At 40.3% G+C, this 25,857-nt stretch overlaps 1 protein-coding gene across 2 annotated transcripts in view; it reads left to right on the plus strand.

Moving 5' to 3' along the window:
• SORCS2 (sortilin related VPS10 domain containing receptor 2) overlaps positions 1-17,148 on the plus strand; it is a 215,843-nt gene extending 198,695 nt beyond the window's left edge. Inside the window, exons 24-28 of one of the 2 annotated variants that reach the window (XM_060774105.2) lie at positions 520-619; positions 4,121-4,223; positions 9,526-9,683; positions 15,728-15,807; positions 16,097-17,148. In XM_060774105.2, coding sequence (XP_060630088.2) covers positions 520-619; positions 4,121-4,223; positions 9,526-9,683; positions 15,728-15,807; positions 16,097-16,120 — 465 coding nt within the window. In that variant the 3' untranslated portion in view covers positions 16,121-17,148. The remainder of the gene's footprint in view (positions 1-519; positions 620-4,120; positions 4,224-9,525; positions 9,684-15,727; positions 15,808-16,096) is intronic. The other variant, XM_067467754.1, reaches the window with a different exon arrangement.
• Positions 17,149-25,857: the final 8,709 nt, after the last annotated feature.

The raw sequence follows: 25,857 nt of genomic DNA on the forward strand, positions 1-25,857 counted from the left end.
AAGGAAAGAAAAAAAATGTGAGAGTGTATATCAGACATTGGCACAAGCAGAGTCCTGGGCCCTTCCACACAGCCATATAACCTAGAATATCAAGACAGAAAATACCAAAACATCTGCTTTGAACTGGGGTATCTGAGTCCAAACTGCCATATATTCCAGAAAATGTGGTATTTTATTCAACTGTGTGGAAGAGGCCCTAGAAAACTTTGTTTCATTCGTTCAGATGTTGCAAGTGTTATTAGATCCTCTATGCATTGGATCAGTAACAAAATAGAAAAAATTTAGCTGTCAAAAGGGCATGAAAAACTCACTTCCATTGGGCATTTATTGATTTTCAAGAAACAAATAAATAATTCATATACCCACAAGAGCAATTTCTGTGGCACAAAGCATAGCTGGAACTCTATAGCTATACTATCTATAGGTGTTAAAATTTAGCCACTGGTTAGTCTGAATTAAATATATTATATTCTTACTGTAAATATAGCTAACGCTACTATTCTGTTCCTTTCCTCCCAGAGAATAGCTGCTATTAAGCAGTCTTTGAATGCCCATAACATCACTTTCTTCACAAGAGGAGGACAGTGGGTCTTTGTGACTTTAGATGGCTCCAATTCAGGTAAAATATACTCACCATGGCTTTGACAAACAGTAGAATCCTTTCCAAGAAAGAAAAATTCCATAAATACAACATTGTGAGGGAAAGTTTCACACCATTAGAGTGATCCAACGCACAGATGGCTCCAAGAGTAGACATGGAGAGCTTGGGAGCAACTTTTTGTCTTCTGGAGTCTATTCCCTCACCAAATATATTCTCTCTAGATTAAAAAGTTTCTACCTGTGAGACATTTGCCTTCCCAGTCGAAGATATTATTTTATTATCAAAGGCTTTTATGGCCAGAATCACTGGAGTGCTATGTGGTTTCTGGGCTTTATGGCCATGTTTGAGCAGCATTTTCTCCTGATGTTTCACCTGCATCTGTGGCATATATATACTTGAGGAATGTCCAGGGTGGGAGGAAAGAACCATTGTCTGGTAAACAAGTTTTTTTAATGTGCCAGAAGTGATTGGAGAATAAGTTGCTTCTGCAAGGATGTTACCCAGGGGATGCCCAGATCTGTTACTGTCCTGTGGGAGACTTCTCTCATGTCCCCGCACGGGAAGCTAGGTCTGACAGATGGGAGCTCACCCCTTCTCACGGATTCGAACCGCAGATCTTCAGGTGAGCAGTTCAGCCAACACAAGGATTTAACCCAGGCGTCCTCAAACTTTTTAAACAGAGGGCCAGGTCACAGTCCCTCAAACTGTTGGAGAGTTGGATTATAAATTGAAAAAAGAAGAAGAATGAATTCCTATGCACACTGCACATATCTTATTTTAGTGCAAAAACACTTAAAAACAATACCATAATTAAAATGAACAATTTTAACAAATATAAACTTATTAGTATTTCAATGGGAAGTGTGGGCCTGATTTTGACTGATGAGATAGGATTGTTGTTGTTGTTGTATGCTTTCAAGTTGTTTCAGAGTTTGGTTGACCCTGAGCAAGAGTCGGGGAAATGACCTTGGAGGGCTGTATCCAGCCCCCGGGCCTTAGTTTGAGGACCCCTGGTTTAGCCCATTGCACCACTGCATCTCCAGACTAGTGTGAAGAGTGCAATTCTCAAGCCTGGAAGTCGCGTGGCCTTTGTTTCCTTTGAATTGTTTGTTGCCTATACTGTTACTGCTGATCGGTGATCCACAGCAATAGCTGGATTTCATGCCACTCGTATTTCCCAGTTGGAAAGTGTGGGGCAGAAGTCTTGTGACTGATAATTGACAGCAGGTAATATTAGAAGTACCCCTGCCTTGGCCACTTGTCCAGCTATAAAGTCATGCAGAGAGAAACTCTTTTGTTATGGAGGTTCATTGTTGATTGCTTGGGAAGGCAGGTGGTAGGACAGGAAGGAATGATGCCATTATTTTTGATCATCAACTGGAGATTATAGAGGAATTCCTTCTGTGGTGTCCTCATAAAGAATATGAGGAGGAACTTTCTCCTTGTAGAAAAAGACATGGGATGCCATGCCTCTCTCAGCACAAAGAAAATAGACTAGCTGGAGGAGAGGGGCAGGGGCCAGATGGTATCAGATGGTGGGCAAAGCTTGGAGTGGAGTTCTCGCTAATGTTGTACAGCCAACAAGGCTCATCCCAGAGGTATCTGACCTTGAAAACAAAACAGTTCCCTACTCCTGTACTTTTATAATCTGTTAGTGCAAAGTAAGGTTCTTCTGTTGGCAAGCAGAGCCCTCTGCAGGATTTCCCTGTTTCCTGGAACAGATTTTGAGGACATGCTAGCTGCCGTCAGAGTAGAAGGAAATCATTGCTGAATCCAGTCTAATGTTGAGAATAATAGCAGTAGTGTACATCAGTTCAGGATGCTTCAATAACATTAATTAAGTTTATATGCAGTTTATATATAGAGATGTGGAAACGTTAGTTAATTAAGTCACAAATTTTGGTTAAGAAAATGTCTATCCTGATCTTACCCAGAAATACCCTCTCCCTATATTTTTATGTATATATTTTGAAAAAAGTTTAATAAAAATTATTATATAAAAAAAGAAAATGTACATTTTTGATTTTCAACATTTTACAAGAAAGGAAAACTATGGAAATGAAGATGAGTTCTTTCAGAAATACAAGCAGGATAAATATACCAACTTCCACAAATTTAACTGCCTTGTTAAATCTCTGGAGCCCTGGTAGCACAATGGGTTAAACCCTTGTGCCGGCAGGACTGCTGACCAATAGGTCAGCGGTTAAAATCTGGGGAGAGCAGATTGAGCTCTGTCTGTCAATTCCAGCTCCCCATGTGGGGACATCAGAGAAACCTCCCACAAGGATGATAAAACATCAAATAATGTGGGTGTCCCCTGGGCAACGTCCTTGCAGATGGCCAATTCTCTCACACCAGAAGTGACTTACAGTTTCTCAAGTCGCTCCTGTCATAAAAAAACCAAAAACAATAAAAAACAAAAACAAAACTACCTTGTGAACCACGTGGTTCTTTTATTGGTAGACAAAGACCTCTCTAAAGAAATGGCAGGGAAGAAGATGTGGAATGCCACAAATTGGTTAATGTGTCTCATCACTTATATTAAACCTTGTAGTCTGGATAGGATTTGCTTTGAATTCAAGACAGCACTCAGCTACTGGTTGTGCCCCTTATACCTGTAAAATGACTACCTAAATGCAAGCACTTACCAACAATTTGCAATGAGAGTGCATTGCCTTTTACTGTAACCATCAAAGCTATTTGGGATATTTTTAATAAGTAGCCATATAATTTCTAAAGCCCTCATATTTAAAAATATTTAACTATGTATATATATCTGCCTTCAAATCACCTATACGGAGCCCCCGGTGATGCAGTGGGTTAAACCCCTGTGCCGGCAGGACTGAAGACCGACAGGTCGCAAGTTCGAATCCGGGGAGAGGCGGATGAGCTCCCTCTATCAGCTCCAGCTCCTCATACGGGGACATGAGAGAAGCCTCCCACAAGGATGATAAAACCATGAAATCATCCAGGCGTCCCCTGGGCAACATCCTTACAGACGCCAATTCTCTCACACCAGAAGCGACTTGCAGTTTCTCAAGTCGCTCCTGACACAACAAAAAAAAACCCCAAAACAACCTGTTGATTTATGGGGGCCTCATGAATTTCATAAGGTTTCCTTAGGCAAAGAATACATAGAAGGGGTGTTGCCTGTTCCTTTTCTGAAATACGAGTATTTCGCATATTGGATGTGATATTAATGGTTAGAGTCTCATCCAAATACTAATCAGGATTGGCTCTGCCTAGCTTCCAAGATCTGGTGTCTTTAGGATATTTATGCAGGTAGTAATAATGTAGCCCAATATAAGTATATTTCACATAATGTATATACTATGTAAATTAAAGAATATATGCCGTATGAAGCACATGCAGTATAAACCATATACTATTAATGTATTCTAATTTCCATTGTAGCCCAAGCAGATGAGATTTGGGGACTTGATTTCAACATTTTTGAGCTAAACAAAGACGATAATTGTACTCAAAACCAAACTTATTAATGTGACTCTTTTATTTCAGATTCTCAGAGCATTGGAGGAGGTGGAGGGTACTGGGCAATAATGGCCCTTTTCATCATCTCTCTGGTGGCAGTAGGAGCGATCATCCTTTACAAGTTTAAAAGGCAAGTACCACATATACTCGAGTATAAGCCGACCGGAATATAAGCTGAGGCATCTAATTCTACCACAAAAAACTGGGAAAACGGATTGACTCAAGTATAAGCCAAGGATGGGAAATGCAGCAGCTACTTGTAAATTTTAAAATAAAAATAGATACCAATTCAAATACATTGAGGCATCAGTAGGTTAAATGTTTTTGAATATTTACATAACATTGTAATTTAAGATAAGATTGCCAACTCTGATTAAACCATTATTCTAACCTTCAGTGTAAATGTGCTTATGTATCTTTCCACTAATAATAGAGTAAAATAATAAATGTAATAATAATAGAGTAAAATAATAGAAATGTAATAATGACAGTAATAATAGTATAAGATAATAAATGTAATAATAACAATAATAAATAAAGTAAAATAATTTAATTATAACGATAATAAAGTAAAATAATAAATTTTATAATAATAATAGAGTAAATTGATAAATGTAATAAAAAGAATTATAATAACAGAGTAAAATAATAAATAACCTTGACTCAAGTATAAGCTGAAGGGAACCTTTTCAGTCTAAAAAGAGGACTGAAACACTAGGCTTATACTGTAGTATATACAGTAATTCTGCAGGCTCGCAGGATATATACATAGAACCGACTTGGTACAGACTTTGTACACCATTATTTGGGATAAGTGGAGTGAATTCCTTTTCAATATTCAAGTATGTTTATTGCTCACAAAATAATAAACCATGTGATAAAATTGAGTGAAAAGTTCTCTCTTACCTCCCCCACTTCTTCCTCATTTCTCCTCCCAGTGTTCCCATTCTGCTTGCCCCCCTACCTCCCACTTTAGTGGATCATATGCTTGATCTGGTTGGAACTATTGGTCTGGTGCCAAAAGGTCAGTATAGGTAAACCCATGATCTCCCTTCATTTCTGTTCAGAATTAAGTTCCATTGAATTCAATGACACTTGCTCCTATGTAAGTGGTTTTATGATTACTGGCTCTATTTCTTATTCGCCCATCTTTCTTTGGAAGAGGGGAGAGTCATGGCCTGACCATTGAAGACCAACAAGGCCAAGCTATCAGAGAAACATATTTGGTCTGTTTTAACCTATGACCTGTCAGACAATCCCAGGACACTCTTGATTCTTTCTTCAGCCTTTGCTGTGGGCCTTTCACATGTGACATGTGAAACAGAAACAGCTTACATATCTGAACATATCTCTCCTTATGAACCATCTAGGAATTTAAGATCATCTGGGAAGGCCCTGCTCTCGATACTGCGTTCTTCTCAGGTGTGTCTGGTGGGGACGAGAGACAGGGCCTTCTCAGTCTTGATGCACAATGGGACTGATGCACATTGCCTTGTTGCACAGCCATCCTAATACACATCCATCACTTTGCTACCTCCCTTATGTAGTAACATAACAGCAGTGGTATGGATATTATAGAATTGCTCCCACAGATGTAAATCCACTTATAAAGATGTAAGTATCTAACAGAATTCCATTCATCATTTTTTACTAACCTTTAGCATAATTTTGCTCAACATGTATGAAGAAAGGCTTTAGCACAGCAGGTTAAAACCACCAGGTGCAGTAAATCTTGCAAACCCAAGTTTGACAATTCGAGCCCAGGTCAGGATGAGCTCCTGGCCTTTTAGCCCAGCTTCCACCAACCTAGTGGTTCCAAAGCAAAAAAAAAAAAGTGAGTAGATAAATAGGTACCACCTAAAAGCAAGGGAGGTATTTTAAGGCACCCTAAAAAGAAAAATGTTGGGGATCCGACTAAAAAAGGAGGAAGTTACGAACATAAAAGCTCTTTGGCAAAAAAAAGTCCGTGGTCGAACCGAACACAGGCCTCCGGATGGAGAAAAAAATGATATATACTTCCTTCTATGTACAATTGTCTTGTCTGTATAAAATGGCATTGAATGTTTGCCATATATGTATGTTCTGTGATCCGCCCTAAGTCGCCTTCGGGGTGAGAAGGGCAGAATATAACTACTGTAAATAAATAAGTAAATAGATAAATAGTGGTCAACAGAAAAGAGAGAAGAGAGATTTGGAAGAGTGACAAAAATAACTAAATAGGTTTCAAGGAAAGATCTCCAGCAAGCACTGTTTTAAATCTGATAATTAAAACATGGTTTTTTTAGGGCTTTGTTGTGTGATTGCACCTTTAAAACAAAAATAAAAATCTCTTTATGCTATTTTTTGTAAATCCCATGATCTACTTTAGAAAGGCAATATTTCAAGGAATGAATGAATAATGTTGATGCCAGACATGGATTAACTGATATCCAAACTCTGCTTTTGAATTGGCATGCTCAGTAGAAACCCTGGAGCTACCCAGGCAAATGCCATCTTCCTCTCTGCTGAGTTTAGGCAGAGGCTGGAATGATTTTATTCTTCTTGAACATGTGGGCGGGTTGCAGGTTGCTGATGCAATTCACTCTCATTAAGCAAGAGGATAGTAATTAAAAAGCCAGATAGGAAGAGGAGTCTATTGCAGCCCCTGGAGCACTCCGCTCTCGCTCAAAACTCAGTGGAGGGCAAACCTGTGCTTCCCTGGATCCTTCAGTGGTTTCCAGATGCTTTGCTTTGTGAAAAACACCACCACTGGTAATGGTGTTCAATTGACTTTATTATAGTCACAAATCATACTAAATTGAGTTACTAAAGATCTGTTGTTTTTGATAATAAATAACAGGAAGTCAAGGTTGTACCAAAGCTACACTGGCTAACATAAATTCACTATAAAGTTTCATGTCGCCAAGGCTTTTATTATGCAGTTTCTCTTTCACATTCACAGCATTTCCAGGGGGTCCATATTTTGTCGTCTTCCATTTATAACCATCCAGTGTTTTTCTGACTTTTCTTCCATATTTTTTTCTTTCCATGATAAATTAAACAGAATGAAATAGCTCTAGAGGACCTTTTGATGAAGCACCATATGCGAAGGCATAACAGCTTTGAAAATCCAAATGGAAATGTGCTAAAAATTCATGTATCTTATTTAGTTTATATCAAAGCCATTGCACTGCCAAATTTAAGATTATTTTAATTGATTTCACCTCCTGTTAATGTTAATGACCCTCATGCTTGCTGGATTTTCTTCCTACTTGTCTGCTAAAATAATATACATCTCTGGGTTAAAAAAAACAATCTGATGTTGATTTGACATAGGCCCCTTCTAGACTGCCATATAATCCAGGTTATCAAAGCAGATAATCCATTATATCAGTCTACACTGCCATATAATCCATTTTGAAGCAGATCATCTGGATTTTATATGGCAGTGTAGAAGGGCCTCAGTGCTTTTCACTCAAAAATTTTGCGTAGCATGAAACATGCCTGGTCTGTACTTTCAATAGCAATTAAAACTGATTATTCAACTTAATATGTTAGTTTAAACCAGGTTCCTCAAACTAAGTCCCGGGGGCCGGATGCAGCCCTCCAAGGTCATTTACCCGGCCCTCACTCAGGGTCAGCCTAAGTCTATAACAACTCAAAAGCACACAACAACAACAACAACAACAACAACAACAATCCTATCTCATCAGCCAAAAGCAGGTCCACACTTCCCATTGAAATACTAATAAATTTATATTTGTTAAGATTGTTCTTCATTTTAATTATTGTATATATATTTTTGCACTACAGATAAGATATGAGCAGTGTGCATAGGAATTCATTCATTTTTTTTCCAAATTATAATCCGACCCTCCATCAGTTTGCGGGACTATGACCTGGCCCTCTGTTTAAAAAGTTTGAGGACCCCTGGTTTAAACTCTTCTAGAGGTTGTTTTTGCATCAGAAATGTACATTGGATTCAAGTTACAGCTCTCATAGGCTATCGCCTCCTTTGCTTTCTTATAATATGACTGGTTTTTAAAAAACTCAATTCAGCATCAGGAGCACCATCAAACAAGTAATAGTGATGTGTTGGTAAATTGCCATGTTTCCAAGGAGAATCCAATATAAGCAGCTAAAATGCGTTTCTATATATGCATTGCTCACTCCTTCAAAATAATCCTATTTATGAAGCTCTGGGCCTATGGAAATAATCTCCATTGAACACAGTGGGTGGCTTACTCCTGAACAGCTTAAATTTTGACCGGTAAAATGCATTGTGCTCTAAAAGAAAGAACAAAACAAATAAAAAAGTAAGAGAGAAAAAGAAAAGCACCTCTGCTAGCTGAAATACAATTTGATGTTCAGTTCATGTTAAATGGAATTGCCTTTTAATTAAAAATATAAACAATGGCACAAAGTATTATTACCATTTAAGCTGCCAGGATGAAATATGAATTCCATCTGTGGAAAAAAAAAAGATCTAGGTCGTGGGTTGTTGTGGGTTTTTCGGGCTATATGGCCATGTTCTAGAAGCATTCTCTCCTGACGTTTTGCCTGCATCTATGGTTGTGAGGTCTGAGGATGCCTCCCATAGATGCAGGCGAAACATCAGGAGAGAATGCTTCTAGAATATGGCCATACATCATGAAAAACCTACAACAACCCAGTGATTCCAGTCATGAATGCCGTCGACAAGATATTGGTTGCCATTTGTCGATACATGCAGTAGACGTGTGTGAAATCTGTTCCTACAGTTTCTACCATTTCTTTGGTGTCTTCCATTTCTTTGGAAGCACAAAACAGGAACCCCCCCCCCCACCACATGAATATCTGCTTGACACAAAAGCCTGCTTTCATGTACATCTGACCTTGCCTCCTTGCCTTGGAAAGAGAGTGCGTGTTTGGCGAGGCGCGCAGGCAGGCAGACCCGGAGCTCGGCTGCAGGCGTGCTCAGGGCCTGCCTGCAGGCCCCTTCACACGTACACTCTTAGGGAGTGTGATTGTGGTGTGTGTGGCAGAGCATGCAGGCAGGCAGGCTTGGAGCACACCTGCAACTGTGAGCCTCTTATTCTAGAGTAGAAACTGCAGGTGCCAGGTAAGAAGAACACACACAGGGAAGGGGAGCCAGTTGGTGGGGCCCTCCCCCATAATGGTCCGATTTTCAGGTCCCGATCCCTCCCCGGAACCCTCCCAATTTCAGGAGCCTTACAAAAAATGAATCGGGCCCCCCAATGAAAGTTGGGACACGAAACAGGACAAGGTTTCCCCTGAATACACATGCCTAACATGCAGCTATAGTGGTTTTGAGTTGGAAAGGTCCAACCCTTTCAGTATCCAAAGATGTTTCCAGCCACATGGAGATATGCATCCACACAACCTGTTTGCTTTTGCTTTTGAAGAATCAGTATAAAACCCTACATATTCATATTCTGTCTTGTTGTCTTAAGGAAACTGCCAGGCCGAAATGTCTATGCCCAGATGCAAAATGAAAAGGAGCAGGAGATGACCAGCCCAGTAAACCACAGGGAAAACACCCAAAACATCATCCAAGGGGAAGAGTTCATTGATGATGACCTTGACTGTCAAACCCTAGGAAATGCAAGAGGTAAGTACCCATTCAGTCTTGTCACTGATGTTTCTGGGGACTGATCTCAGGCTAAAAAACAATAGCAGCAGCATTAAATAACAGCCACTAGGTAAATTGCACTAATGTCAGACCATTGCCACAAATGTTTGGGATCCTTGTTCTTTATGAAGAAAAGAAGGAAGATAGTAGCAATTATGATAATAAACATAAATCTCAATCATATGCTTGAAAAATGCAATATAAGTCAGTGACCATATTTTTTTTAAAAAAAGAAAAAACGAACAATTTCTTTGGCTTTGTTACATTACTGTTAAGAAATGCATAGCCAATGTTTGTACGGAAGTACAAAGAAATATTTTTTTATTGTGCTGAGTTAGTTGTAGGTCTGTTACTGAATTCTAGCGTGAACATCCTCGATTTTTGAACTGCGTATCAGCTAAATGAAAAGTACTTTAAGGAAGTATTAAATCAGTGTGGTGTGTAATGCTGTGTAATATTTGTGAATTATACTGCTTTTTATTTTTTCTTATGATCGGTTACATGGTTGCAAAGTGATTTTATAAGCTCAATCTTTTGTCTTTCCTTGGGAATTGGAGTTAGCCCTGTCATTTAGGTACCATATATACTCGAATATAAGCCGACCCAAATATAAGCCAAAGCACCTAATTTTACCACAAAAAACTGGGAAGTAGATTGACTCAAATATAAGCTGAGGGTGTGAAATGCCGCATTTACGGGTCAATTTCAAAATAAAAATAGATACCAATAAAATTACATTAATTGAGACATCAGTTGGTTAAATGTTTTTGAATAATTACTTAAAACTGTAATTCAACATAAGACTGTCCAACTCTGAATCAACCATTATACTAACCTTCTTCAATGTAAATATGTTTACGTATCCTTCCAATAATAATAGAGTAAAATAATAATAATAGCAATAAGAGTAAAATAATAAATATAAAAATAACTAATAAATAGAGGAAAATAAATGTAATAACAACAATAATAAAGTAAAACAATAATAACAACAACAAAGTAAAATAATAAATAACCTTGACTCAAGTATAAGCCAGGGGAGACTTTTGCAGCCTAAAAAAAGGACTGAAAAACTAGGCTTATACTCGAGTATATACAGTAATCAGTGTAGGAAGAAAGGCAGACAGGAGATAGACTGTTGTGGGCCAGGCAGTCACATCCAACTGTGAAAAGCCTTGGGCCAGTCCTGGGCAGAAATGAACACTAGAGGGAGTGAGGAGGCCATGATAAAATGCCTTGGCCATAGTCTTTTGTGTTCTCAACTGTGTGGAATGGGTCCTGCTGAATGCAGTGGGACTAATATCTGAATAGGCATTAAGAGCATTGTGCTGGAAACATCCAAAACATGAGTTTAAAGTTCTTTCAAAATGTTAATCCTGACAGGGTCCAGGATTTAGTGGGATGGAATATACTTGGACAACAAGCCATATGTAATTCAAACAAAAGAAATTTTAAGCAGAAGAAAAGGATAAAGTGAGATAGTACGGAGGTTTCCAGCCTCCAAACAATCTTGAAAAACAGTCTGATGTCCACTATAACTTCAAAGGAATTTGTGATCTTCCAGAGGTTGTTTGCTTTCAGCTCTCATTATGCCCCACCATTGGCTATGCTGACTAAGGTTTAAAGGAGTCGCAGTCAGATAATATCTGCAGAGCCATATCATCTTTGTGTTGCTGTGAGTTTTCCGGGCTGCATGGCCATGTTCTAGAAGCATTCTCCCCTGGAGTTTCGCCTACATCTATGGCAGGCATCCTCACAACCTCTAAGGATGCCTGCCATAGATGTGGGTGAAACGTCAAGAGAGAATGCTTCTGGAACATGGCCATACAGCCCGGAAAACTCACAACAACCCATATCTTCTTTATCTTGCTCTAAGGTTTTTCAGTTATTTTAGTACCGCTTGTTTTGTTTCCTGATTTAGTGCCTCAGGGCTTAACCCCCTTGGGTGAGGCACATCTGCACTGACACTTAGTCAATTTTATTTATTTATTCATTTACTACATTTCTATACCGCTTTTCTCACCCCTGGGGGGACTCAAAGAAGTTTACAACATAATAAATGGCAAATTCAATGCCTCACATATATATAAAAATATCACATATCTAAATCAATAACATATAATTGTAGATAAAAACTGTTAAAACTATAAAAACATCAAGCATAGACATAAGCATGGTATTTGTTAGAGTGGTCCAGCATTTCCATGTTCTCAAATAATATGCTGTGTCCAGGTTGGTCATCAGGTGCTCTGCTTATGGCTGAATTAGTCTGCAGTGCCTTTCATGTTCCTTGATTCGTGTTTGGGCAATGTAGTCTTGTCCACAGTTGCATGGTATACGGTAGATACAATGTCCTTTTGTATCTTTTTACTAAATATTAATGGTTGCCAAATGCATGCATTCCAGATATCCTTCCATGTCTTTAGGATTGTAAGCTTTGCCACTTGAATGGGACCACTTTCTTGCTGGAGTGAGTGGATGAGTGTGAGGCTTTGCCAACTCATTTAAAATAGTGATGAGAAGGGAAAGCATAACCTGGGGGAAGCGCACTCAATATATTTTGCCACTACGGACTGTTTGCCTTCAGATGTCTAGAGGGTTAATGCAGAAATTTTGTAATGGTTCATGGTGGCAGTCTTGTCTACAGTCTGTTTAAAAGATCAGTAATTCATCATATTTTGAATGAGATTGCTGGCTTTCCTCGTATTCTTGGGCAGGATCTGAGCTAGCAAGTGATCCATTTGGTCTTGGCTGGACTTTCCATTCAATAGGGGTGGAAGAACAGAGTGTGGCAATTGTAAATACAGATAATTAACAGAAGGTGTTCAATAGTTGTCATAAAATTTGATCTTTAGAGTATCTTTTTCTATCGAACATTGCTAAATTAGTACTGATTTTTTTTGTTTTGGACTGTCACTTCCATCAGCTCACACCATCATCTCAGTGGCCCAAGTTAATGTAGTCTACTAACATCTAGAGAGCTAGACTTCCATCACACCTGCCATAATCCATCTTGCATGTTTAGAAAACACATATGCTTTCCATTGGCCTGGAAACAGGCGAGAAGCTATTTTAGATCTGGAACAAAGATGATGACAGGAAAGAATTGCATGATTGTCATTCATGTTTTATGGCTGCAGAAAAATAATAAAGTTAGTCCCCATTGATTTTGTGTCAGGTAGTTTATTTAGTTACATTCCTTTCATCCTCTCTCCTGTTTTTGACATTGTGATGTTAATATTAGTCTAGTGCATTTCAGCTGAACCTCTATCCATTTCTGCTGGCCGGATCCCGCTAAACCCCTGTATCCATTTTCGCGTGCCTCCCAAAAATGAGTGGGTAACCAGATAACCGTTTTTGGCCTGCAGCTAAAAAATGCAGCTAGATCCAGCCCATTGGCTGCAATGAGGAACTTACAAAGCTCCCCTTTCCATTCCTGGGACCCTTTCCCCCTTTTTTCCCCTTCAAGAGAGCCTGGGTTAAGGAAGCAGACACAGCTTGTGTAAGACATCAAAGCGTTCTTCAATTTCGCTTGCCCAACAGGCAAGGCTCACAAGGAAACCCCGTGCAAGCAGCACACCACAGCCCCTTTGCGCACCTAGTGATGCCAAATGGAGAGGAAGAGCCATGATTGGCTGCCACATGGTCCCATTACCGACAGAAAAAGTGATAGCTGGACCTTTGTCTTTACAACCACCCGATCAAGCTGGATTGGCTAAAGGGAACTGACCACTCTGAATCTGTGCACAAGCCTAGTTAATATGTATGCTATACTACTCCATATTTCCTCCTTGCCTTCCCTGATATCTGTGCATCTGCTTCCAAAGCCTCCCTCATTTACTCATTCATACCACGACATGTTGAGTATTTCTTATCTGAAATGCATGGGATCAGAGGTGCCTTGGATTTTGGAATTGTTTTGGATTTTTAAATACCTGTATGCATAATGATATATACTGGAGGTGGGACCCTTAGTGCAGAATTCATTTATGATTCACATACATCTTGTATGCATAGTCTAAATGTAATTCTGTACAATAATTTAATAATGTTGTGTATGAAATGAAGTTTGCCTAGATTGACCCCTCAGAAAGCTGTCACTATCTCAACCACTCATGTGGACCATTTTGGAATTTCAGATAACGGATGTCCAACCTGTACTGTATTTTCATTGTATAACTTACGAATAACTGAAACCTGTACTAAAAATAGGAATACTGTATCCAGAAGGATATTCTTGCTTATTCTGTTTTCAGCTGGGAACACACTTTGTAAAGAACCGTAGCTGCCTTTCCTTTCAACCTAGAGCTACGCATTCTCATTAAAACTATTAAAATAATAGAACTGTTGGGATAATTAAAACTTTCAGCAGAAAATACATATAGGATGGTGAGCCAGTAGAGTGTAGTGGTGTGAACATTGGAGTAGAACTTTTGTGAAACCTGGGTTTAGTCTCCATGAAAGCCCACTGGCAAACTTGCTCAGAACAAATTACTGAAAACCCCCTGTGATGGTGTTATCCTAGGATCACCATAATTCAGACACAATCTCAAGGCACATAGTTAACTACACAGATAGAAACATCTGGTGCATAGAGATCTAGAGCAGCATTTTTCAACCAGGGGGATGGGACTCCCGGGGGGGGGGGGGTTACAAGGAGGTGTCAGAGGGGTCGCCAAAGACCATAAAAAAACCAGTATTTTCTGTTGGTCATGGGGGTTTTGTGTAGGAAGTTTGGCCCAATTCTATTGTTGGTGGGATTCACAATTCTCTTTGATTGTAGGTGAGCTATAAATCCCAGCAACTACAAATTCCAAATGTCAAGGTCTATTTTCCCCAAACTCCACCAGTGTTCACATTTGGGCATATTGAGTATTTGTGCCAAGTTTGGTTCGGATCCATCATTGTTTGAGTCCACAGTGGATGTAGGTGAACTACAACTTCAAAACTCAAGGTCAAGGCCCACCAAACCCTTCCAGTATTTTCTGTCGATCATGGGAGTTCTGTGTGCCAAGTTTAGTTCAATTCCATTGTTGGTGGAGTTCAGAATGCTCTTTTAGTGTAAGTTAACTATAAATCCATTCAACTACAACTCCCAAATGACAAAAATCAATCCCCCCAACCCCACCAGTCTTCAAATTTGTATCAGGTATTTGTACCAAATTTGGTCCAGTGAATGAAAATACATCCTGCATATCAGATATTTACATTATGATTCATAACAGTAGCAAAATTACAGTTGTGAAGTAGCAACAAAAATAATTTTATCGTTGTGGGGTCACCACAACATGAGGAACTGTATTAAGGGGTTGGAGCATTAGGAAGGTTGAGAAACGCTGATCTAGAGGGAATGGAATGATACATTGATTTTCAGAGAAATGCTCTCCCCTGCTGTTTGACTTGTCATTAGAACAAACAAAAATTACCAGATAAATCAGATATTTCTGAAAACGTATAGGATGCCGTCCTTCTTCCTTTTTCATTTCTGAATCTCCTTCATTCTTTATTCATTGTATCCCAAGATAAAAGCGGGCTGTTGCATCAGCAAGACTTTCTTATGATATACCTAAGAGCTTACAAATATGAATGCAGAGTCCTTCACTGAAAGAGGAACCGTTACTATATATGGTGCTCAATGGCTTCATGATGTTTTGGATCGATGGTAGTGATCAGACCATGCTTTGGAAGCAGACAGAAATATTGGTATTTGTAGCTAGGTCAGGGCCAAGGTAGAAATTAGGTGGAAATTTCTATTAAGTTCAAAAGGCCTCTGTTCATATGGGAATTCTCATTGAGTGCTATCATGTTCTCACCAGAGGGAGTATTTCATCATCCTCTTCTCTGTTTACAGCATGGAATGAAACAAAACCCAGTTTTCTGCTCTCTCTTCTCATAATTTTGGAAATTTTTACAGTGACATATACCTAGACTCACCCATTCACTTCTTTTGTGTTTATATATTTTATGTTGCCTACTTTATCGCCACCCCCAACTTGGGACTCCTCCACACCATTACCTTGCAGTGACTCCTTCTGGGAGAGGTGGAAACTTGAACAGCTACAGAGTTCCCTTATTGCTGATGGCAGTCAGTGTCCAGTCCCAGGTCAGTGTCGTCTTGAAAGGAAACCCATGGTTCCATTTTTTCCTTTCATCTGCTCCCCTCAAAGCACGTTAGGGTGTCACTTTGCTCAGAACTGTAGGGATTCACCAATTCATCAAAAACCAACACGCGCAACACTACAACACAGACCTGCTCCTCCACTCTCACTTGGCGTGATTTGATGAGGCCACCATCTCACTTGGCGGAACTATTCCCAAAATAAGATGGGAGGGGTTGATGTGGAAATCCTGTAATTTGCTAATCGTGGTGCTTTGTTTTTCTTTTTCCGTAGGCAATCTCTCAGGCGTGGTTCTGAGCATTAATTCCAGGGAGATGCACAGTTACCTGATTAGCTGATATTCCCAACCGAATTCATAGACAAGACTCTTCCACTGTTGGATTCCTCCTTTCCCCATCGGAAGACCTAACTAACCGCGGGAAGGAGATTCTTACATTGTCTTGACGTTAGGTACAGCCATGTGTTGCTTGGAGAGAAAGTTAATACACTTGGTGTTCATGGCTATTGACTTTTGTTTTTTACACCACAAACTAAAATAGCAGATCTGTAGTCCTAGGCACACTTGCAACTACTTTTCTATCTCATGTGTCCTTTTCTTTCTGTATGTCCATTGAATCAAAAATGCATACAGCACTGTGGCAGTATCAAGTAGAAAGCTGTAATCCTTGAGCCATGAAGACTGGCTAGCAAAGCAGTCGGCAAGGTGAAGTTGAGACCTAGTGGAAGGCTGGGAATGGTTTCCAGTTTGAAGGAGTGACTCATGGATCCTGATGTGGCACAACTGAAGAATTCTGAGGAGATGCTGCCAAGAGAGACACTGGATCCTCCCTAGCATGCCTCCCTCGGACGCAGTGGAAGCCTGGGCACAACATCAATATGAGAAACATGTCTGAATGCTTCTTGTACTATTCACCTTGCTACCAAGAAGCTCCCTGCCTTGTTTTGCTCCCAGACTAGGTTCCCTCCTTACAAAACACCATCTATCCTGCTGGAAGAGGGTCCCACTAGGCCAACTAGTAGTTTGCAACCCACATAATTACATTGTATTCAGCTTGGGCTGCCTTACCTTGTTTTGGTCTCCAGAACAGCAAGTGTAATTACTTTATTTTTAAATTTCTGTAACTGTTTTTGGTATCTTTTTAAACTTTCTATTTTTATAGCTATACAAACATTCCTATCTCAGGATAGTGCTCTCGGAGCAGCATATTTGGAACACGCTGTTTTATTATTTCCCCTGTTTCTACTGTGGAGCTGAAGAAACTGAAAATATCACTGCCTTGGATGTGTTTGACAATCTGGTGAATTAAATTTCAGAAATAATTCCATTTAAGCGATTGCACTTTCTCAGTTTAACCCCCTCGGTACCGGGCCTCATTCCTCAGAGTGGAGCCGAAGAGGACAATTGTCTTTGTGTTAGAGTTGCTGTTATTTGGGAGCTGTGCAAGTTTAGTTTTGTGGTTACTTATCCTACCCCTAGTAGAGACAAAAATGGCACAGCTGCAGCCGGAAGAGTGGCATTTGCTCTGAGCGTCATGTGTAGGAATTACAAAGCTACTTGGAATAGTGTACTGAACATATTTCTAATAATCTCACCATCTGGAAAGAACTACCAGAGTGACCCCACTCCTCTTTAGCAGAGGTTTCTGAATGCCAGTGAGCAACCAAGCATTAAATAAGAGGAAATTGTACTACTGGATGGCAACATTTCCAAGATGCCAATGCATTCCTTCTGCTGAAAGCACATCCCATTTTGTCGTCATGTATATTGTCCTCCTCCAAGCACTAAGGCAAATCCTGCAGAACTATGTCAAGCACAATGCATTCAGGAACTGACCGTCCAAGTGGATGAGAATACTGCTGGGAATCAATGGCAAGTCTTGTTTGCCACCCGCCTCAGGATCTCTGTTTGTCTTTGTCTGTAAGCAAATTGAATTTCCCTGCATATTCGCTGATAGAAGAGTGACGTCTCCTTGCTGCCTTACCTGTACACAAGATAAGAACGGTGGCTGAGGGAACACGGTACTAAAGCGCCTCAAGGAAAAAAAGAGGGAGTCCCCTGAAACAATTTTTGTGCTTTGGAATCCCTGGCATGTTTGAACAAAGGGATTAAACTCCTTAGTTTGCTCTTCATGCCACTGATGGCAAGGAAAACATCAAAAACACCACAGAAGTAGGAGGAAACCAGTCCTGTAGACTGGAGAGCAATTTTATACACCCAAAAAAAGGGGTAGGCGACTGAGGGTCTAGGGCCCACATCTGTAGACAGATAAGTTTTACAACTCTAACAGAAAGGAATCTTAGTTTTTTTTCGGGCTATATGTCCATGTTCTAGAGGCATTCTCTCCTGACGTTTCGCCTGCATCTATGGCAAGCATCTCGGAGGTAGTGAGGTCTGTTGGAACTAGGAAAAAGGGTTTATATATCTGTGGAAAGGCCAGGGTGGGACAAAGGACTCTTGTCTGCTGGAGCTAGGTGTGAATGTTTCAACTGACCACCTTGATTAGCATTTGATGGCCTGGAGCAATTTTTTGTTGAGAGGTGATTATATGTCCCAGATTGTTTCCTCTCTGTTGTTTTGCTGTTGTAATTTTAGTTTTTTTAACTATTGGTAGCCAGATTTTGTTCATTTTCATGGTTTCCTCCTTTCTGTTGAAATTGTCCACATGCTTGTGGATTTCAAAGGAATCTTGTTTGCACTTTGAGAGAGCTAGCTTAATAGGGAACTCTTTACCAAGTGCTAATCAATCAACTGACTTCCAGTTTAATTAGTTAATTCTGGAATTTTAGCTTGCTGAAATAGAACATCTTGATTCTATAGAATAGAAATTCACAACCCCTGAAAATCACAATATGGAAATCTTAAAGGGGAAGTACCTTCTGGTGGTGTGAATATGAGAGGTGGGGTTGCCCCCATAGAGGCCCACATAAATGAAAAAGTTGCCCCAAACCACAGCAAAAAACAAAACTCGCAGCTTTTTCCAGCCTTCAGCTTGTTTGACTGCATCTTCTCTCTTTGTATTTGCAAGTGAAGGTTCGTGCCCTTAGTCGAGACAAAGGCAAGGGAGTTAGTTGCTCTTGCCCCTGGGTCTTTCCCGTTTGCCAGAAAACCTGGCATATCTAGTCAATCACTTTATCTTTGTTTGAACTTGTGGTGTAATGAGGCATTTCAGGTGCCCTGACATTTCAGATCAGTCTTCAACAGCCTGGTACCTTCAAGATATGTTGGGCTACAACAGTGGTTCCCAACTTGTAGTCCACAGACCACCAGAACTAAAATATGGTCCACAGCCTCACCTCCTGGGGTTATTTAAGGTGCTGATTCAGAAAATTACACTAGATAGACCACATCAGCTCTATATTATTAAATATGGTTTTCTGTGGATAAGCAGATGGCAACTACTGTATGGCATATATTCTGTATCAGAAACTAGAGCTGATGTGATCTATCCAAAGCAATTTTCTGAATCAGGCCCCTAAATAACCAAACTGAATCTAAAAGTTGACCAAAAACTGATTTGTTACCCTTTTGGTACTAATGTTGGAGATGGTCCCTGATCAAAGTGGCCCCTGGTCAAACAAAGGTTGGGAACCACTGGGCGACAACAACCATCACTACCAGTCACTAGAACTGTTAGGCTATGCCTGATGGGGTTGATGGAGGTTGTAGTTCGATACTTGTGAAAAACATCAGACTGGGAAAGGCTAAGGTTTGTGTAGCGTACAGGAGTTCACAAATCCAAGGGTTTCTCAATGTAAACTGATGAAAAAGGCACCTTGTCTCAGGTGTGCAGGGAGGGTTCATGGATCAATTGTACCTTTGTTAAAATTTTTGCAGACCTGTGTGTATTTCTCCTAAATTAGCAGATCAAAAGCCTTGTGACAAGAGAATGATAACTAGATGATACAATTGCTGAACTTACCATCTGGTACAAAGTCAGGATTAATTGCTTAAATTTGTCTCAGTTTGAATAGGAGACTCAAAAATGTTATTCCGTCCTCTTAAATTACATCGGTGTGCTTCTGCCCTATGACTTAGATGGAGGTAGTTTAGGAGAGGGAAAGGAATATGTAGCAGAGATGGGCCACAGTTGGAGACCTTGACCAGAGTACTAGTCAATATGTGGTAGCTAAAAAAATTAAAACGGAAAGAGGGGGCTTCCAGTGCCATGGTAAAAACATTACACAAGCAAGCAAACAAACTCTAGCAACTCCAAAAGTATCTCAGTGGCCACTTCTGTCAGATTTATGTATTTATTTATCCTATCAGGAGCAAACCAAACAGTTGTATTGTATTAAAAAGAACACACACAGTTTGAAAACTTAGCATTCTATTAAATGTCCTTTGACCGGTAGCTGTCCACTTGGAATGCCTCTGGTGTCGCTGTTAGAAGATCCTCCATTGTGCATGTGGCAGGGCTCAGGCTGCATTGCAGTAGGTGGTCTGTGGTTTGCTGTTCTTCACACTCATGTATCATGGGCTCCATTTTGTAGCCCATTTCGTAAAGTTGGCTCTGCATCTCGTGGTGCCAGAAGGCAGTCTGTTCTTCCAAGTCACCCAGTTTTTTGTGTGCCCAGGAGGGAGTCTCTCATTTAGTATCAACCATTGATTGAGGTTCTGGGTTTTAGCCTGCCACTTTTGGACTCTCGCTTGCTGTAGATCTATAGTTGGTGTCTCAGGTCCAATCACAGCCAATCCCAGAAGTGTAGGACACACAAGTTGTGGCTCCACATCAGTCCTGGATGATGTAGGATTGAAATGACCAAGCATTCAACTCTGTAAAGGTAAATGTCAGGTGAACCTAAAAATGTCATTGCTTCTAGACTTGAACTTTAAGCTATGCTGGCCTCAGATTCCTGGATTTAGGGACTCAATCATGATGCATGTGACTTATTTTGGCTCCAGTTGGCAACTGACTGTTCTGACGGCACTTTATAATTTATCCTTCTTTGGGTGATATTTAATATAATAGCCACCTGACAGTTAGATCTGGCAGTTGTAAAGAGTTGCTGCTCATGCCTGGCAGGGAAATGTCCAGTGATACTTCTCTTCCTAGAGTCCCTTCTAGTCCCTGGAAAGCGGTTTATAATTTTCATCACTATCCCAATTTAAGCCAAGCTTTACATAGCCTTTGATATTTCTGTCCTTCTATCCTGTGGCATTTTGTTTCCATCTTTAAAATAATAATAATAATAATAATAATACTAATAATAATAATAATAATAATAATGAGCCCCTCTTAAGGAATCCATCTAGCACTGCTTACCAAAAGGGAAAAAAATCACAAGAGAGGCCCTGCTAGTTGCTTCATGTTTATGGAATTCTTTTCCCCTGGAGTTTTTCCAGAAAGCAGCCCTAAGCATATTTAGAAAACTCTGAGCTTTCCAGCAAAAAATAGGTGTGTCTAAATGGAGACTTAACATGTTTTGTTGTGCATATCCATTCCATTGTTCCAAGTGGGACTTGGGCACACCTAGCTTTCTTTGGATTGCATCCATTGTATATATACATTCGGGCTTTGGCAAGCAGCAAAAGTGAGATATGGGTGTATTTTGATGGAGTAAGTTATATTTTGTTCAATCTTGTTCTCCAATCTTTGTGGAGTTAGGTCAGCACTGTGTAAGAGAAATGTTTCCATAAAGGTTATATAAAAATGGTGATTAGAATGGCTTGGATTTTCTTAACGTGACTTGATGTGGTGCTGAACTTCAGGTGTTTTGGACTTCAGATCCCATAATTCCTTGCTATTGGACAAGCTGGCTAGAGTTGGAGTCTGAAACATTTGGAGGACCACAATTACTTATTTAGGCAATAACTTGTAGCTCAAGGATGATGGTCTTCCAGATGTGTGTCTGTAAGTGGCTGGGGAGCCCTATTCTCCCGCATTAGGGACATTGGTTTCCAGATGGAAAGCAGTCCCAGTCAGGGTTGGATTGACATTCGTTCCTCTTGGCATGTTTCTCCCTTTCACCCTCCATCCCTGCCTCTTTGAATTCCGCAGCACTGCTGGTCACAGCTGACCTCCAGTTAGAGTGCTCAAGGGCAGGGCTTTCCAGTTCTTGGTGTCTATGCTAGTTTTTAATGCTGAGGAACCACAAGTATGACATCTCCGTTCTAAAGCGATTCTTCTTCCATCGTACTTTCCAAATGTCGCAGGTTTTCAGGGAGAAGCCCACTTAATCTTCTGTCACCCTACTTTAAAATGTCCCAGTTTCTCCCTTTGCCCATTTTCCAATTTGTCCTTTACTTACTTCACTTGCTGCAAACTGAGTTCAAAGTGCAGAAGTAGATTGTGTTCACTTCACTCAGCTATGGGGAGAGGAGGGAGTAGAGTCCTTCTTTTGATCACATGCTGATGTTGCTTTACTACAGATGTCTCAATTTGCATTTGTGAAATATTGGAGGGTATGAACCACATGGCACCTAGTCCCAAAGCTGCATGGAAAGGATTTGACAGCTTTCCCTTTGATAAGAGTGTTTGGTATTTAATAAAAATCCTAGCCAGCTGCTAGAACTTTCCATTTAGTTTTTGTAAGCTGGTCTTTTATCATCAATGTTTTCTATGTTTACAAGTACCTTTTGCTATAGCCCAACTCTTCCTCAAGAGTCAGGATAAGACTTTAAAGCCATAGTAATTCCTTTTAAACACTCTTCCAGTGTATCCAAAAGATACAAGTTATTAAGGCTTGAACTGCGTTGAGTCGTCAGAACTGGGAGCTCTGTAGCTGAGCAAAGGGACAGCAACTGAGAATGTGGCTCTGGGTTGTTTGAAGATAGAGCTTAAAGGCACTTCCTTTACTGATCACAGTTGGAGGTCATTGTCAATGAGTTGTTGGGCCTAAGCTATTTATAAATTCAAACCACACTTTAAATTTGACAACAGGAGAGCAGGGCAACTAGAGAGCAAGGCAAGTGAGGTGAGAGCTAGTATGTTATAGTGGTTTGAATGTTGGACTGTAACTTTGGAGACTACAGTTTGATTCCCCCCTTGCCATGAAAACCTACTAGAAGATCTTGGGTATGTCATACCGTATTTCACCGCATAATAGTCGCACTCCCCTATATTGGGGGGTGGAGGGAGTTTTCAACTATTTTGTGGTAGTGAAACAATACCACTTTGAGGGGATTCTTTTACAATGTAGTACGCCCTGTGAGGGCCCATCCACACCCTCACAGGTGGAAAACCATGCCGGCAACTGAGTTGTCACCCATCCGTGTGGCTGTCCCCTTGCCAAAAGGGAAAGAGGGCAGGCAGGCTGGAAGCTGAGTTGAGCCCCACAGGACCACAAAAAGCACCCTTAATTCACTCCCTGGAGCTAGTTAACTAAGAGTACCCCTATGATGCGGGGGGAAAATAAACATCAATTTTGCCTTCCCCAAAAGGTATGTGATTATTATGCAATGGTGACTATTATGTGGTGAAATACAGTATTCTCTCAGCCTCCAAGAAAGTCAAAAGCAATCTCCCTCTGATCTAATTTTGCCAAGAAAACCCCATGATAAATTTGCTCCAGGGATGCCATAAATCAGAAATGATTTGAGGGCACACAGCAACAACAAAACGATATAAATGTGCCCTTAGTGATCTGTCTAATTGGAATGTGCCCTCAATGATCACTGATATCTAAACTTTCCCATAACTTAAATGTACGAACCAGCCTGGAATATGCTAGAGCTGTTAAAAGAGAAAGTTGCTGGCTCTGATAAAATGAGGGGCAGTCCTTTCCTATCAAATGGAGTTTGGAAAGATATGGCTCTGGCCAGACTGAATTCTCAGCTTCCAGGGTTGTCCTAATAAACTGGACTACTTCCAAGGTTGTGTCCCCACAAGAAGATCCTATAACCCATTCACCCTTTCAATCTCTAGAGCAGTTGTTCTCAACTTGTGGGTCCCCAGATGTTTTGGCCTTCAACTCCCAGAAATCCTAACAGGGATTTCTGGGATTTGTAGGCCAAAACACCTGGGGACCCACAGGTTGAGAACCACTGCTCTAGAGGAATTCCCCACACCTCTGGGTTACTTGTCATTGCCTTTATCCACTCCCTGCTATGTCTACACTGCAATCTCAGGTTAGCATCAGTTGAAAAAACTAAACTACCAGCTTAATGTGGCACCTAGTGTCTGATTGTAGTCTGTCAACTTTATTTTTATTATTATTATTATTATTATTATTATTATTATTATATCCTGTTTTATCTCTCTCGAAGGGGACTCAAAGCAGTTTGACATAAAGGCATCAGTCTACAATTTAAAATATACAAATATGTAAACATTAAAATAGAATAAAACACAGACAGCACTAAAAATTCAATTTAAAAAACATCAAAGCATACTCAGAGTTAAAAACCACAGCACTGCTTGACTAGATCTTAGATATCGTCATCTTTGAAAGCCTGCCTGATTAAAAAGGTTTTTAGCCTATAATGAGCAGCAGAGTAGGTTGAATGCTTAGAGACACTATTGGTATTGAACTGGGAACAGAATCATCACACATTCTTTGAGTTCCTCAGGGCCCTTCCACACAACCACAGAACCCAAAATATCAAGGCAGAAAATCCCACAATATCTGCTTTGAATGAGGATATCTGAGTCCACATTGCCAGTTCAAAGTAGATAATGTGGGATTTTATTCATCTGTGTGGAAGGGGCCTCAGTAGACATGAGGACTACTCATTGAAACTCATTCTGCTTTCCTGCCTAGTTTTAGAAATACATCTTCATAATCCTCCTTCAATGCTGTCACTAAAAAGCCTGATGATGAAAAAATTGCAAAGGGATATAAGACTGGACCATTTCTTTGCAGGCCAGGAGGTGGGACTTAAATAGATCTCCAGATGCGGCCAGAATGCAAATCGTAGCAGCCCTGGGCAGCATCAACAATGTTGAGGAATCTGTGGAGTTGCAATCCAACAATAGGATCCAGAGGATCACATGAGCCTCACTTGTGTTCTAGGAACTTTAAAAACATTGAGACAAGGTGTTTCCTCCCATATGCTAATTATTAGAGAGTTTTTGGAAGCCATGAATCCTGCAGGCAGCTGTGGCATGCATGTTGATGCCTTGAAAAATACTAAGTCTGATAAATGTCAGCTTTCAAACTTGTGGAAACTGGCCAAGAATAGATGAGGAGGCAGACATTATTTATTCACCTTTGCTTTGTCAGATTTAGATATGTGCTATGGGCTGTTGGAAACAGAATTATTTGTCTACTTCTCACAATAGTTCTTCTATCTCTTTGAAATGCTTACAATGTAGGGTGGAAGGAGTCTGAAGGACTGAGCTGTTGTAGACTTCCCACGCTGGATCTACACTGCAAGTATCTCATCCTAGATTATCTGCTTTGAACTGGATTGTATGAGTCCGCACTGCCATATAATCCAGTTCAAAGCAGATAATCTGGGATCAGAAACTGCATTATATGACAGTGTAGATGGGGCAGCAGTTTTAGTAAGCAGAACAAGAGATTGTGAATCAGTCTCTCTAGAAAATGCTAAGAGCCCATATGTAAAATTTTTCCCCTTACAATTAAGTCCAGTCGTGTCTGACTCCGAGGGTTGGTCCTCATCTCTATTTCTAAGCCGAAGAGCTGGTGTTGTCTGTAGACAGCATGATTGCATGGAGCGCCATGAAACTGGGGCTAACAGCCTGAGCTCAACCCACTCCCCGGATTCGAACCGGTGACCTTTCGGTCAGCAAGTTCAGCAGCTCAGCGGTTTAACCCACTGCGCCACCGGGGGCTCCAAGAGCCCATATACTTTGAAATACAGTTATGAAATGTACAGTTTAAAGACTTTTGATTCCTGCATGTACATCTCAGTCCGTGGAAATCATTGTTTCTATAGATTTTGAAGGTGTAAGATTCACCTTCCAAATTTCCTACACTCATAGGAGCACGAGGCCCCATTGAGCACTGTACTCACAATGTGAAAACACGTTTAACTTGCTTTATCACACAAATAATCATCACAAGTTTTCCCATTGTTTGTGTCACTTAGTTTTAATGTGAGAATATCTGACACCTTTTCCTATTTCTAT

The sequence above is a fragment of the Anolis sagrei genome, chromosome 4, assembly GCF_037176765.1.
Source record: "Anolis sagrei isolate rAnoSag1 chromosome 4, rAnoSag1.mat, whole genome shotgun sequence".
Taxonomy (NCBI): domain Eukaryota; kingdom Metazoa; phylum Chordata; class Lepidosauria; order Squamata; family Dactyloidae; genus Anolis; species Anolis sagrei.